This window comes from Marmota marmota, unplaced genomic scaffold (assembly GCF_001458135.2).
Source record: "Marmota marmota marmota unplaced genomic scaffold, marMar, whole genome shotgun sequence".
In the NCBI taxonomy this organism is placed as follows: domain Eukaryota; kingdom Metazoa; phylum Chordata; class Mammalia; order Rodentia; family Sciuridae; genus Marmota; species Marmota marmota.
The window spans coordinates 3,711,285-3,727,702 of NW_025999891.1; the positions used below are offsets into that span (position 1 = coordinate 3,711,285).

General features: G+C 33.8%; 1 protein-coding gene across 3 annotated transcripts in view; it reads right to left on the reverse strand.

The window, feature by feature from the left end:
* Taok1 (TAO kinase 1) overlaps positions 1-16,418 on the reverse strand; it is a 130,258-nt gene that overhangs the window by 36,850 nt on the left and 76,990 nt on the right. For all 3 annotated transcript variants that reach the window (XM_015501049.2, XM_048793625.1, XM_048793631.1), the window contains exons 8-13: positions 16,061-16,152; positions 12,517-12,610; positions 10,322-10,403; positions 7,281-7,448; positions 4,458-4,661; positions 1,618-1,752 (exon numbers count right to left, since the gene is read on the reverse strand). In XM_015501049.2, coding sequence (XP_015356535.1) covers positions 1,618-1,752; positions 4,458-4,661; positions 7,281-7,448; positions 10,322-10,403; positions 12,517-12,610; positions 16,061-16,152 — 775 coding nt within the window. The remainder of the gene's footprint in view (positions 1-1,617; positions 1,753-4,457; positions 4,662-7,280; positions 7,449-10,321; positions 10,404-12,516; positions 12,611-16,060; positions 16,153-16,418) is intronic.

Below are 16,418 nucleotides of genomic sequence, written 5' to 3' on the forward strand. Positions count from 1 at the left end.
ATGTGGAAATACTAGGTTCAAGAATATAACTCTTGCCAGGCATAGTGGCACACGCCTATAATCCCAGCTGCTCAGGAGACTGAGGCAGGAGGATCAGGAGTTCAAAGCCATTCTCAGCAACTTATAGAGGTCCTAAGCAACCTGGTGAGACTCTGTCTCTAAATAAAATACAAAAAGGGCTGGGGGTGGGGCTGTAGCTCAGTGGTAGCGCACTTGCCTAGCATGTGTGAGGCACTGGGTTCAATTCTCAGCACCACATATAAAAATAAATAAAGAAATAAAGAAAGGAAGGAAGGAAGGAAGGAAGGAAGGAAGAAAGGCTATCAACAACTAAAAAATTAAAATAAAAATTAAAAGGAGGGGACCCTGAAGGTGTGGTTCAGTGGTTAAGTGATCCCTGGTACTCCCCTCTGCCAAATATATAAAACTCTTTTTCAGGTTTTTGATTTGTTAAATCTATAAATGTTATTTATTAATTTGAGGAAGCCAACATTTGAGATACAGACTTGCCTGAGAACATTTAATACATGCCATGTCACAAAGAGATTTTCCCCAGATCTCAACCTGCTTTATACATCTACCAAGAGACATCAATAAATAAACAAACAAACAAATAAATAAATAAATAATCCCTGCCATTTGCTCTGTTTAAAGCATTATTTTCATGTTGCAGAATAACAGTGCATGTATGTGGAGGGGGTACTGCATTTCTGACTCCACATGCCATACAGATTCATGGGCATAGGATTTATAAAATCTGATTATACAGTAATTCTGCTTATTATGTAGCAATTTAGATGACTCAAATAACTTTTTTTCCCTGTCTTATTCTCTAATAACCTACTTTTCACATGATATATTAATGTAATTTCTTTCAATTCCTAGCATCCTTTATTATGTTCTTGGTCCCACGTGTCTAACTGAACAGAGTTTTAAATGCCCCACTATAACATGTTTGTAATGAACAAATAAATCTATATTTATTGTTATTTGGGAAATTAGGATTACAGCATACCAAATAGGATTATTTGCAATTTCCAAACATTACCTTTTTAGTGGTTACCCTCATGTTACCTTATTGTCAATTCTTACATGGAAATACCATTTCTCCTCTCCCTGTATGTAAAACCTAATCCTTCTTTTTTTTAAAATATTTATTTTTTAGTTGTACACAATACCTTTATTTTGTTTATTTATTTTTATGTGGTGTAGAGGATTGAACTCAGAGCCTCACGCATGCCAGGCAAGCGCTCTACCATTGAGCCACCACCCCAGCCCTAAAAACCTAATAATTCTAAATGCTCCAACAATTTGTTTGATAAATGCTTCTTTTATGTTCCTAATAAAAAGTTATCTGAATAACTATTTAGTACTTTGTAATTATGTTAAGTATTTGATATATTCAAAAGATTACTTATTTGTGGGCATGTCTTGAAGACACTGTTAGTTTACCATGTTTCAGTGTGCTTTACACATTCTTCTCATAACAGGCATTTAAATGTTGAATGAAAGTTTTGAAAAACAAACTCCAGTACAAAAAATAAGATATATTTATATTTGGGTCCAAAGTTCAACATGAAAAACTATATTTCCATCTGGGCCTGGGGAAGTACATACCAGTGATGCCGTCCTTATGGTTGCAAAGTGTTCTCGATTACGATAATGTGATTTGTGGCGAGATACTTGGGGAGGAGATTGTGGATCTGATACTCTTGTTCTAGGATCTCCTTCTTCTCTGTAATTTTCTTCTTCCTAAGCAAAGAAAGAGACAATATCATGTAAACTACACAAACTGTTTGAAACTTCAAGAAAATTAAAGTTCAAAGTCAACTAGATCAATAAATCTAATAATAATTTTAGAAATCAAAAACAAAAAAATAAGGGCTGGAGTTGTGGCTCAGTGGCGATCATATGTGAGGTACTACATATAAATAAATTAATTAAATAAAGGCCCATCAACAACTAAAAAATCTATTTTAAGAAAATGATGGGTTGTGGTTGTGGCTCAGTGGTAGAGTACTCGCCTAGAATGTGCAAGGCGCTGGGTTCATTCCTCAGCACCACATAAAATGAATAAATAAAATAAAGGTTAAAAAAAATTAAATGAGAATGCTGTCATTTTATCTTCAACACAACTAGAATTAGGAGAAATTGTTTCCACAGTGTATGAAGTAATATACAGATTCAGGATAATGAACAGAGCGTGGTGGCGCCCACCTGTAATCCCAGTAGCTCAAGAGGCTGAAACAAAATGATTGCAAGTTCAAAGCCAGCCTCAGCAATGGTGAGGGGCTAAGCAATTCAGTGAGACCCTGTCTCTAAATAAAATACAAAACAGGGGTGGGGATGTGGCTCAGTGGCTGAGTGATCCTGAGTTAAATCCCTCGTACCAAAAAAAAAAAAAAAAAAAAAAAAAAAACAGATTAGGATAAGGAAATGTACATGGTTGGCTTATAACCTACATATTACAAGTAAAACTGAAAAGTTTTAATGTCACTTACAAACAAACATAATGAAACATGTAGCTAATACTTTAATAGTAATAAAAATTAATGACATAAAGGCTTTTGGATTTTAGAAGCAATACAGCTTAAAACTACCTTTGCCTTCTGTACAAAACAAGCAATTAAAAAATGGTTTTAAATATTAAAGAACTGATACTGTTCCTTATAAACTTCCATTCATTAACTGAAGAAGTCAGTTAAGTAACAACCATCTACTTACAGAAATAATCTTATGATTGATTCCATTGCCTACGAATATGAAAATTAAATGGAAGTTTCCCTGAATACTACTACTGCATAACCATCATTCTTAGTAGCTTTCATGTATGTGTTAAAAAATGTCTAACAAAAAACTTGCCATTTTAACCCAGATTAACTACATTTTCATGTTGTGTACCCATCACCACTATTTCCAAAACTTTTTCACCACCCCAAACAGAGACTCCATCCATTAGCAACAGCTTGTATTTCACCTTCCATTCATCCCATGGTAACCTCTAAATATCCCCATGAATTTGCCTATTATAGACATGTATTTCATTCGAGTTTAATTATATAGTATTTGTCCTTTTCTGTCTGGCTTATGTCCCTTAGCATATTTTTTTTTCTCTTTTTTCAGGGGGCAGGATGGGATGGGTACTGAGGATTGAACCCAGGGACACTTAACCACTGAAGAAATCAGTTAAGAGCTATACTCAGGTGCTTTCATTTTTTTGATTTTGAGAGAGGGTCTCAGTAAGTTGCTTGGGGCTTCAATAAGTGCTGAGGATGAGTTTGAACTTGCAATCCTCCTGCTTTGGCCTCCTGAGCCAGGCAGGACTACGGACATGCGCCACCATGCCCAGCCTTTGGCATGATGTTGACATTTATCCACAGAGTAGCATGTTTCAGAATTTCAGTTTTTTCTAAACGAATAATATTCTGTACAGCACAATTTGTTTATTCATTCATCTGTTGATGGACATTTGGTTTTTTCCTTTTGGCACTGTACCTAATAACTTTTATTTTTATTGTAAATATTTATTTTTTAGTTGTAGTTGGACACAATATCCTTATTTTATTTTTATGTGGTGCTGAGGATGAAACCCAGGGCCTCGCATGTGCTAGGCGAGCACTCTACCACTGAGCCACAATCCCAGCCCCATAACTTTTAAAATACTGTAAGACATGAAGTAAAAAAGAAAACAGTCCCACAAGTTGCTAAGAAGAATAATCTGACTTTTCCAAAATTTTTGAGAAAATTTAAAAACTTACACTCAAAATTGCAAAGAATTGCAATGCCTGTAATCCCAACTGCTTGGGAGGCGGAGGCAGGAGGATCACAAGTTCAAAGCCAGCCTCAGCAAAAGCAAGGTGCTAAGTAACTCAGTGAGACCCTGTCTCTAAATAAAATACAAAATAGGGCTAGAAATGTGGCTCAGTGGTCAAGTGTCCCTGAGTTCCATCCTTAGTATCCACCCCCACAAAAAAAAAGAATTACAAAGAATAAGGCAATAAGGCTGCACCTACATTTCCTAAACCCTAAATTTATAATTTTCTACAATTAGTCTTATTTTAAAGATACAATTATGAAAAATGTAAAAGTCACTTTTGATTTTCACTCATTCCAACTCTCCTTCATTCTTCAACAGCAATCATTATCATAAATTTCATGCACATCTTTCCTATTCTTTAATTTTTATTTTCCATGTAAGAACTTCAAATAATATAGTACATAATATTTTATATTTTTTTCTTCTAAGATTTTTTTGGTTCTGTGAAAAATTCTTCTTATATTCTCAAAACATTTAGTTTTCTAAATGCAGTTAACAGATTAGGAATTAACAAGACTACTGCTATTTTAAAATATGTTTCATTCTTTTGAAACTTAAAAGAAAACTTCCTTTACTTAAACTAATCAGATAAAAATTATTCACTAATGTTGAAATTTTTCACTGAAATCCAAATACTCACAGGTTTTAAATGGATGACAGAACTGTTGGACATCACCGTATGGTCTCCCTCCATCATGTCTAGTTCACTTTTATCATCTGAGGCATCTGGAAGACTATTAACACTACTGCTTTGGCTGCTGGCACTGATAGACATACTGGGAATAGACTGATTACTTCCAACACTATTGACTGTTCCAGTCCGGCCAACACCATGATCTTGTTCCTAAGGAAAAAGAGCATTAGATTAAAATATCTGCATCTCTTCTGAATTCTTAATTAAAGCATCCAGCACAGATTCCACTTGGCACACAGTTATTAGAAATAAAATTAGAAATCAGGTATAGTGGTACATGCCTGTAGCAGCAGTGATTTGGGCGGCTGAGGCAGGAGGATCACAGTAATTTGAGGCTATCCTCAGCAATTTAGGGAAACTCTGAGCAACTTGGTGAGCCCCTTGGCTCAAAATAAAAAATAAAAAGAACTGGGCGTATAGCTCAGTGGTAAAGCATCCTGGATTCGAGCCCCAGTACAATAAAAAGAAAGTTAGGTCTACTGTAAAAAATTCCCTATACCTGCCAAGACCAGGAAGGCTTATCAACTGTTAATAGAAAAGTAAAACTGACCTACAAATAAATAACAAAAACCCTGAACTGTTGAGGGGGGAAAAAGCCAGTTGACCAGTTCTGAATTATTTCCTTTCTTCTTCTTCTTTTTTTTTTTTTTTTTTCCCAGTTCTGGGGATCAGACTTAGTGTTATGTGCATGCAGTCCAGTTTTAGGTGATTTCAGATGTACAAAATTTTCTCTTAATTGTCTGGCATTTTTTGAAAAACATTTCTATAACAAATGTCATGAGGATAGATATTTCGCTCACTTCTCAATAACTCTTGTGGTCAATGTAAATATTCCCTTTATAAAAAAAAAAAAGTTCTGGGGAGCTTGAGTATGAGATTCAATGTATAATTTGCCTGGCACGTGTGAGTCCCTGAGTTCAATTCCCAGCCCGCCAAAATGAATGAATAAATGAATGAATGAATAAAATCCTGTAAATGCTTTTTAAAAATATTTAGTTGTAACAATACCTTTATTTTATTTATTTATATGCAGTGCTGAGAATCGAACCCAGTGCCTCACACATGCTAGGCAAGTGCTCTCCACTGAGCCACAACCCCAGCCCTTTTCTTATTTTTTACTGAGGACTTTTATAAAGGATGCTGTTCTTTCTTCCTGAAAGATTATCTATCACCAAATAATATTAATTCCTACATATTCCCATATAAACTAAGAATTTCAAGTTAAATGTATAAATATATTTGATATTTATAAATATATAATTTATAATTCGGTCACAATCACAAAGTAATCAAATAGCCATGGGGTTAGGACACTAATATTACTATAGTCTGTAGTACCAAACTTTTATAAGATATGCTAGAATTTAATGAATACAGACAACATATGCACACACAATTGTATGTATGCATGTACATATATGTATATATTTATAGAATTTTCTTAGATCCCTAGTGGAATAGATGCTTTTAAAGATTTGACCACATAGCTGGTCACGGTAGCATATGCCTATAATCCTAGCAATTCAGGAGGCTGAGGCAGGAGGACTCCAAATTCAAAGCCAGTCCCAGCAACTTAGCAAGACCCTAATAAGCAACTTAGTGAGATCTTGTCTCAAAAGGCTAGGATGTGGCTCAGTGATTAAGCACCCCTGGGTTTCATTCTGATAAAAAAAAAAAAAAAAAATTTAACTACATAGAATTTTATTAATTTCACAACTTTAATATTAAAGTATTTCATATTTCTAAAACAGTAAAAATGATTTTCTGATTATGGTAAGAACTAAAACATAAACAAAAAGCCCCCACAAAAAATTACTGTTATTTTGCCACACAATTGCCACTACTGAATTAATGTATATTCCTGAGTATTTCATGCATCTTAATCTTGAACCAGTTTAGTAATAAATTATTTATAAGTAATACTGGCATGATATGTGTATGTGTGTGTGTGCGTATGTGTGTTTTAAAAGGCTTCAATAATGACCACATTCCACATTTTTTGGTTAAAAAAATTGGCATAAAATCTGTATTGATTTTGTAGTAAAATATAAGAGATCTAATATTTTATAGCTTATTAGTTATTTAGTGCTACTAAAATGGAAAAAAAAAAAAAAAGCATTGCTCATGGTTTCAGAATACAAAGTGATCTCTCTCATTAAAAAGCAACAGAAAATAACCAAAGAGTCAGAACTGGGATGGGGTAAATTTGAAAACTATAAATATAAATCCACATGCCCCCCACCTATAGTAAGTTAAATACTCTAAGCCTTACTTTCCTCATCTGTAAAATGAATATTTTAGAGCCATAGAAATGGAATAAAATTATGCAGAACTAAAAGGAATCAGGTTTCCTTTGTCACAGTCAAAGGCCTGTTAACTTTTTAATAACTTCTGAGGGAGAACAGTCAACTCTAAGACACTATAATTTCAAGTACTTCTAAAAGCATGTCCCACGGAACTGAATGATAAGTCAAACAAGGGTTCAGTGGCCAAGAAATATGAGAGGAACTAGACTAAATAAAGTTGAACAGTTTTTTTCTAATAAAAGACTTTCAAAAGCCTTTACCATACCAATGTGCACTTAACATTAAAGGGGTTGGGCTTTGAGCATGCAATCTAAAACCCTTTTTCCTAAATGGAATATTATATAATTAATGCTAAGAAAATGACTTGGGAACCATTAGAAAAGGTAAATTCTTGGCAAGGCAAAGTGCATAAAGAAAAAAACCAATAAAGAGAATTCAAGATTTTAGTCAATGTAAGTATTACCTCTTCTTCTTCCTGTGCTTCCACTGTTGGTCCATTATGTGCCTCCTGGAAAAGAAGTTTCTTCATTTTTCGATACTGCAGATTGTCCAGCTCTCTTACTGCATCCTTTGTCCTCTGAATAAGATCTATTAACACTGTTTCAGGGCGCTCTCGAAGAACAAACATGTGCTAAATAGGGTAGAAGGTAAAAGTCAGGTTGATACTTAACTTTTCAATTGGTGCAAATTTACCCCTTCTCATACTTTAGAGTTACCATTCTATGATACATGATACATAATCTATACTATTACAATCTGATATTTACAAAATAATCACTTCCATACATATACTCTGTACCTACATTACCAATCTTGTATGTTTCGATTTATTTATTTATTTATTTTACAGTAGAATACATTTTGACATTTAGTACACAAACGGAGCACAACTTTTCATTCCTCTGGCTGTACATGGTTCAGAGTCACTCCACTAGAGTAATCATATAATAGGGTAATAATGTCTGACTCTTTCTATTGTCCTTCCCATCCCCACAATGCCATCCCTCCCTGACTCCCTTCTACACAAACCAAAGTTCCTTCATTCTTCTGTATCCCTCTACTCCATAATCTTGTATGTTTTATAAAACCCTAGAACATAATTTTTTGTTGGTCAATTGAAAAATAGAGTTGAAATTATCAAAGGGTACAAACAATAAGAACTGTCAAATCAAAGCCCTCGACTCAGCCTCCTGAGTCATTGGGATTATGGGCATGCACCACAGACCTGAACAAAAATATCAAGTGTTAAATTTTATATTTTTAAGTTTGACCTTTTTGCAATTGCAAGCAGCATTCTACCACTGAGCCACAACTCCAGCCCTGATTTTTTTTTAAAGTACATAGATTGTACTTTTCTTTTTTTTAAAATAACTGTATTTTATTTTACTTATTTATTCATTCATGTGTTGGTGAGGATCGAACCCAGTGCCTCACACATCAACGTGTAGGCAAGCGCTCTACCACTGAGCCACAACCTCTGCCCACTCTTTCTTTTCTTTGGTGGTACTGGGGATTAAACCTAGGGCCTTGCATATGCTATGATGTACTCCATCACTGAGTTATAGTCTCAACCTTGTCTTACGTTTTACTAACATTATTGCTAGATATTTTAGTTTTTGTTGATATTCTTGAGTACCTATTTATTCAGGATTTCATTTCCAAGACCATGAGTAAGCTCATGGCATGGAATTCCTGAAGTATTGCTGAAATTTTTATACTGTTCTTTTATATACTGTGGCTGCAAATATTACCAAACATATAATCAATCAATCAATCAATCAATCAATCTATCTATCTATTTATTTGCATTGCTATCGACTGAACCCAGGACTTAATGCATGCCAGGCAAGTGCCTTACCATTGAGCCAGCTATATATGATCTTTCAAGTTTCTTTGTAGCTTTAAATTAGGTGATGTATATCAGTGAGAATAAATTGAATTCTTAGAATTTCTGAAACACTGATATAAAATTAGCTTATTTAAATCTTGTGAAAAATCAAATAGATTCCTTAGGTCACAAAGAGTGATCTAATATATTGCCTAATATAGATGTTTTAAGAATCATATTAGGGCTGGGGATGTGGCTCAAGCGGCGCGCTCGCCTGGCATGCGTGCGGCCCGGGTTCGATCCTCAGCACCACATACAAACAAAAATGTTGTGTCTGCCAAAAACTAAAAATAAATAAATAAATATTAAGAAAAAAATTATCTCTTTCTCTTAAAAAAATATTCTTTTTTTAAAAAAAAGAATCATATTAAATTCAACATTACCATTATTGGTATTAATAATGCAGTAATTTTTGAGACCAAAAAGCATATGAATGACATATTTAAATTAGGCAACCAAGCCTGTTAAAAACTCATAAGTCTTAATTTTAAAAATATATTCATTGCTGGGCTGGGATTGTAGCTCCATGGTAGAGCACTTACCTAGTATATGTAAGGCATTGGGTTTGATCCTAAGCACCACATAAAAATAAATAAATAAAATAAAGGTATTGTGTCAATCTACAACTAAAAAATATTTTTAAAAATATATTCATTGCTAAGTGAGAACAACAAAATTCCATAAAAAAAAATATTTTGGCTTTTCTTTCTTTGAGACCAAAAATATCAAGTGTTAAATTTTATATTTTTAAGATTGACCTTTCTGCAATTGCTAGCATTCTACCGCTGGGCCACAGGGTCTCACTATATGTTGTCCAGTCTGACTTGAACTGAGGCTCAAATGGTCAACTGGCCTCAGAATCTGGAATAGCTGAACTACAGGTATGCACAAACATCTCAGCAGGAACAAAAATATTGCATCCATTTTTAACAGTTTCTTTTTTCTTGTAGTATTTACCTAAATATATCATAGCATACTTATTTTTATATATTAATATGGGACAGATCAACATATAAAGTATGGTAGATAAAAAATTAGATCTAAAATTATTCTGTTTTACCAATTTGAAACAAGACTTTGCTCCACATTCATTAAAATTTACATGGGTTAGAGCTAGGCATGATAGTACATGCCTATAATCCCGGTTACCTAGGAGGCTGAGGCAAAAAGATTCTGAGTTGGAGACTGGCCTGAGCAACTTAGCAAGACCCTATCTCAAACTAAAAACTAAAAAGAGCTGGGGATGCTGCTGCTCAGCGGTAGGGTGCTTGCCTACCATGTGCAAGGCCCCTAGGTTCCATCCTCAGTACCAGAGGGAGGCTCTGGGTTTCTGGGTTTCATTCCCCAGACTATTTAAAAAAAAAAAAAAATCCAGAGAAAACAATATAAAAATTTAGTATATTATGGGTTGGGGTTCATCTCCAGTGGTAGAGTGCTTGCCTAGCATGCATGAGGCCTTGGATTTAATCCCAAACACTGTCAAAAAAAATTTTTTTTTCAATACAAACTAATATAATATACTTAATCCAGCTTCAAAATAAAAAAAATAAATAAAACACATTCTTTATTATCATTTCTCAAGGGTAAATACAGATTTATAGCAATACAGAACTGACCTTTAAAAGTTCCTCTGATGTTGGACGATCTTGAGGGATTTTCTGGAGGCAAGAATCTACAAAGTTGCGAAAATAATCAGACCTATTGTAAAGGAAAGTATCAAGTGAACATATTGCTATTTTCTTAAAAAACGCATCAAATATTAAGGTGTATAAGGTGGGAGAAGGAATGGAAAAGGAATAGTAATAATTAAAAAAAGCAGGGACTATACACTTTCATACCTCTATGAAAAGCTACCTAAAGCAACCAATAAGTCTTAACCATTTTCCAAAGATAAACTTGCACAATTTTTTTTTAGTTATAGATGGACACAATACCTTTATTTATTTATTTTTTATGTGGTGCTGAGGATTGAACCCAGTACCTCACATGTGCTAGGCAAGGGATCTACCACCGAGTCACAACCCCCAGCCCTTACTTGCACAGATTTTTTTTTTTTAGATATTTTGGGACTCGGGGTGTAATTTAATTCAGTGGTAGAGTGTGCTTAGCACTGATGAGGCCTGGGTTCAACTTCCAGCACTAAAAAACAAATTCCTCCTGCTTTCACATTTTCAGCTATCTCAACTCAATTCTATATTGAGGCCAGATAAGAAAGCCTTAGTCCTTCTGCTTTTTTTTTTTTTTCCCATTGAAATACAACATTGTATTCCTTCCCACTTTCTTTTCCTTTTTCCTTTTCTCTAAGGCACTTTTTAAAATTAGTCCCTTAGATCTTTCTTTATATAGTATGTTTTAGAACATCACTCGACCTATTCTGGAGAAAGAACTTTTTATACCTGAGTTATTTGATGACCCTGAACAAATGGCTAAGAAAAAAATCTGTATCATATTATTATATGGTGTTATTCATTAGAGTTCAGTGATTACATATTTTATATTACGTACATGCCTATAATCCTAGTAAATAATAATTATTCCATCAATGTTTGCCTCCAAAATTCAAATAAGATTTTTAAGTTCATTGTAGGCAAGAATGCTTTCTTTTATAAATCCCCAAAGTCTCAAACACAGTACAAGCACAGTTTGTGTTCAATATATTTATAACTTACATATGTCATGCTATGGTTTGAATATTTTTTTCCTCAGCAAAACTCAAGATGAAATTTAATTCCCAATGCAACGGTTTTGGTAGACAGGGCCTAATAAGAGGTGTTTAGGTAATGAGGACTTTGCCCACATGAACAGATTAATGGCAAAATAAAAAGGGATGCAAGGACAGCTTTACTCTCTCCTGTTCTTTGGCCTAAGAGTACTCAACAGTCCTTCCCTCCTGAGGATGCAGGGTTCCAGGCACCTTCTTGGAAGCAGAGATTGAGCACTAACCTGCTAGTAGTCTTTGTTCTGAACTTCAGAATGGTGAGAAAAAAATTCCGTTTTATTGTTGTTGTTGTTTCACACCAGGGATTGAACTCAGAGACAGTTGACCACTGAGCCACATCTCCACCCCTATTTATTTTTTTATTTTGAGGTAAGGTCTGATTAAGATGCTCAGACCTCGCTAAATTGCTGAGGCTGGGTTTGAACTTGTGATCCTCCTGCCGCAGAATCCCAAGTCGCTGACATTATAGGTCTGAGCCACCATGCATGGCTCTTCTGGTATAATTTTTTACCATGGATTAAAAAAAAACCTTCTTTATGTGAATGAACTTAATTTTATCAAATAAAGGAGGCAGTAGAAGGAACATTAGAGAAATCTGAATAATATCACAATTATAACTAAAATGATCCCAAAGTTTTCAATTATCTGGCAATTTTGATGAAGTCGAATCATTTTACCTACAGTTTTATAATATATAAATTATAACCCATTCCTTGATCAAATATCACTATAGGTTGCAATCATCTATACATATGTTCAGTTTAAAATATTAATGTTTAAAAACTTTTATATAATTAGGGTTATATATATTCTTGAAGTTCTAAAAATATAAATTATTATAAAAACCAATATTTTTTACATCCATGTAACAATCTATCCTTTCCTTCTGACCAGAATTTCATATATATATATATATATATACATGCTATGAAATGCAGATAGGACAACATATAAACATAAGAGTAAAATAAACGTATTTTAATATCTCTTAAGTAACATGATTTACCTAAAAAAATTGCCATTGTGATAACAAATTATGTAAAAAGCATTTCATTTATACAATATCACACAGTATCTCTTAGTAATACTCACCATTCATTAGACTGTAGTGTAGGGGATTCATTTTGGGCTATGTGATATAAGGCACTCATTGCATTCATATTAAATAAAGGAGGCTTCCTTTCCGCTGTAAAATAAAGGAAACTTTCCTATTAAAATATATGTGTTAAAGGGGAACTCAAGTATTGTTCAATTTTTTTTTCCTTTTCTTTAAGTTTCTTCTTTTGAAACAATCTTAAAATCTATTAAAAAATTGCAAGGAAAGTACAAATAACTTTTTCAAGTGAATCAAGTGAAAATAAATTTCTGATATGATGCTCCACCATTTTGAAATATTTAAGTATACATTTCCTGTCAACAAGAACATTTTCCTGAAGAACCATACTATATCCATTCAAATAGGCTTATATAATAATACTGATGATTCTTATCTATCCTTCAAACCCCCTGCAAGTTTCATTCTATGTCCTAGGTAGCAAAAGTGAACTCTGATAGCTTGTGTCCTTTAAGTAATTTCCTTCCATTATCAAGTTGTCAAACTTATAGACAGAAAATTGTTCATATTTCCTTATTACCCTTTAATATTCATAAAATCCATAATATTTATAAAATCTTCACTGTAACTGGAAATTTTTGGTTTTCTCTTTTGTTCCTAATCAGTATCCAATATGTTTACCAATTTTATTGATCCTCAAAGAACCAGTGTTTTATTTTGCTGGTTTTCTCTACATTTTGTTTTCTATAAACTGATTTCTGGTTTGATCTTTATTCTTCCCTTTCTTCTGCTTGTTTCAGACTCAATTTGCTTTTTCCAGTTTCTTTCTTTTATATATATATATATATATATATATATTTAGGTGTAGATGGACACAACACAATGCCTTTATTTTTATGTGGTGCTGAGGATCGAACTCGGGCCCCGCCTGTGCTAGGCGAGCACTTTACCACTGAGCCACAATCCCAGCCCTCCAGTTTCTTAAGATCAAAGTTGAAGTCACCACTTTTACAATTTGGAAGTAAAAGGACTCTTGAATGGCCCTCAGTTTGGATTTGTCTTTTCCCATTATTAGATTTGGATCACACATCTTGGAAGGAATATTTTAAAGTAATGGTATATTTTGCTTATGGTACCCTATGAGAAACACATGATTTCAAGTGGTGTCCTTAATGATGGTGTTCATTTTGATGACTTGGTGAAGACCATATCTGCCAGGCTTCAAGTTAGCTTCTCTTTTCTCCTGTGTACTTAGTAAGCATTTTATAAGAAGGTATTTTAAATTTATTTAATAAATATCCTGTTTCCTATAAATCTCCCATTTATTTATTTAAAGATTCATACATTTCTATTTTATTTAATAAATTACTCAAATCAGGAAGACGAGAAAAGAACACCAAATTTGAGGCAAACTTGGCAACTTTGTGATGCCCTAAGCAATGCAGTGACACCTTGTTTCAAAATAAAAAGTAAAAAGTACAGGGGACATAGCTCAGTGGTAAAGTGAGTCTGGATTCAATCCTCAGTACCAAAAAACAGCCGGGGACCAACAGCATGTGCTGTGATCCCAATGACTCGGGGATGAGGCAGGAGGATCACAAATTCAAGGAGAACCTGAGCAATTTAGTGAGACACTAAGCAGTTCAGTGAAACCCTGTCTCAAAATAAAAAATGAAAGGGCTGGGATGTGACTCAGTGGTAGAATACCTCTGGTTTCAATCCTCAGGACCAAAACAAAAAGTAAAATTATATTCTCTCATTTATGATGAGATGATGATGATGATGTCCATACTGTCTCATATTTGAGTAGTAGGAACCTTTTTTTAAGGTGGTTTCTTTTGTCTTTTGGATAGGATCTATTTATTGTTTGATCTTTTTTGTTGTTGTTGTTGTTATTCTGGTATACTAAGATATCCCAGAATCAGCTTGTACTTTTGTACCCCAAATTCTAGATCAGCTGTTTTCCCCAAAATGGATATTATTAGGTATGCTCACTGCTACTGTCTGTCATTGCTCTCAAGCTCTCAATAGTCATAGTTAAGAAATAAAAGCCAGGCACAGTGGTACATGCCTATAATACCAGAGGCTTGTGAGGCTAAGGCAAAAGGTTCACAAGTTCAAAGGCAGTCTCAGCAATTTAGTGAGCCCTAAGCAACTCAGTGAAACCCTATATCTAAATAAAATATAAAAATGGGCTGGGATGTAGCTCAGTGGTTAAGTGCCCTTGGGTTCAATCCCTAGTACAAAAAAAGAAAAACAAAAAAAGAAAGAAAGACACACATATATACAATACACACTAAACATCTCTATAAACCAGGTTATGGGATCTCTTTATTCTACTCATTTGACTCTGAAACCCACCCCTGACTTACCACAGCCTATCATCTGGCATGGACACCTACCTACCCTGACCAGTGGCTTTACGATTGAGTAGTCCGGGAAAAGAAAAGGTTACTGAAGAAATTATGAATAAATTAAAGAAAGATATAATCTATATCTATGACAACTATTAAGGTCTTTGACTTGGCAGATTAGACTGACATTTTCTATCTCAAATTCTTATAAACTACTACTAAACCTAAATTTGACTTAAACCACATCTATTTTTTAAAAAGTTAAAGATCCTATTCTATATTATTTTGTGAGCCTATTTATAAAATCTCTCTCTCTCCATATATGTGGATTACAAAATATCACCCAAAGTAAGAATAATGAAACTGAGGTAGAAAAAGAAGGTCTAGAAAGTAAATCTCAGAAAATACAATCCAATTTAAAAAGGGGGGGGGGTTATTCCAGAGAAAAGGTTCATATTATTTATTCTTACATAGGAGAATAATTATAAAGGTGAAGATAAATGGGTTCAAATTTTGACATTTTCCCCTTATGATTAATACCTCTCAATGGAAAAAGTAGCTCTGTATTTGCATGGAAACTAGCGCTGACAATAAACTCAATAACAATTCAGACACCTATTTGGCTTACTTCCAGTGGGAATGTTAGTAATTATGCTGGTCCATTGCTTTAAGCATAGTTCTACTTAAAAATAACAGAACAAATGTGTGTATAAAATCAAACTGTTATAGGGAGTTGATTCTAATCTCTTTCCCCAATTGCAAAACACCATCACAATGGTTTCTATACCTATTTCCATAGTCCCCCATGAATACAGTCTGTCTCAACATCTTTAGAAAACAAAACAAAAAAAACTGCTACAATATAGTACACAGCCTGACAGCTAATTTTCATACCTAATGCAAAGTAATAACTACACTAGGAAAGGGTAAGTCATCTGTAAATGCTTCAGAAACCTTCTTTGGATGATAAATCTAGTAATGAATGGGCACATTCTAGATGTTTAAGAAATATTCATACTGTTAGGAATAGAGGGAAAATTATTTTAGACCTAATTTAATAGCAAATATTTCTAACCTACATACATAAAAATTACCAGATAACCAAATCTTTAATATTTAGTAAAAACTTAAATAGATTTAGCACCTGATAAAAACCTAAAACTTGGTATAGTAATTGAAGTAAACATTAATCAAAATTTAATCCACAGTAATGAAGAACAATGCTTACCAAGTTCAATACATGTTATTCCAAGAGACCATACATCAACTTTGCCATCGTATTGTCCTTCATCCATGGCTAAAATTACCTCTGGGGCCATCCTAAAAACAAAATGTTCATATACAGTTTTAACAGAAACATATATTATTGTTTGAGAATATAAGGAAGATTTACATAGAGTACATTGGTTTAAATTCCAACCAATATGTGGACATAAGAATTTTTATAATGGGAAACAGTCACCCTAGAGGTTGTGAGGTAAATATTTAGCAATGAATATAAAGTGAGATTCATTCTCACTGTCTGTCGTGACCATATAACAGCATCCCAAAAGGACAATTTTGCAGAGCAGGGCTGTCTCTGCATC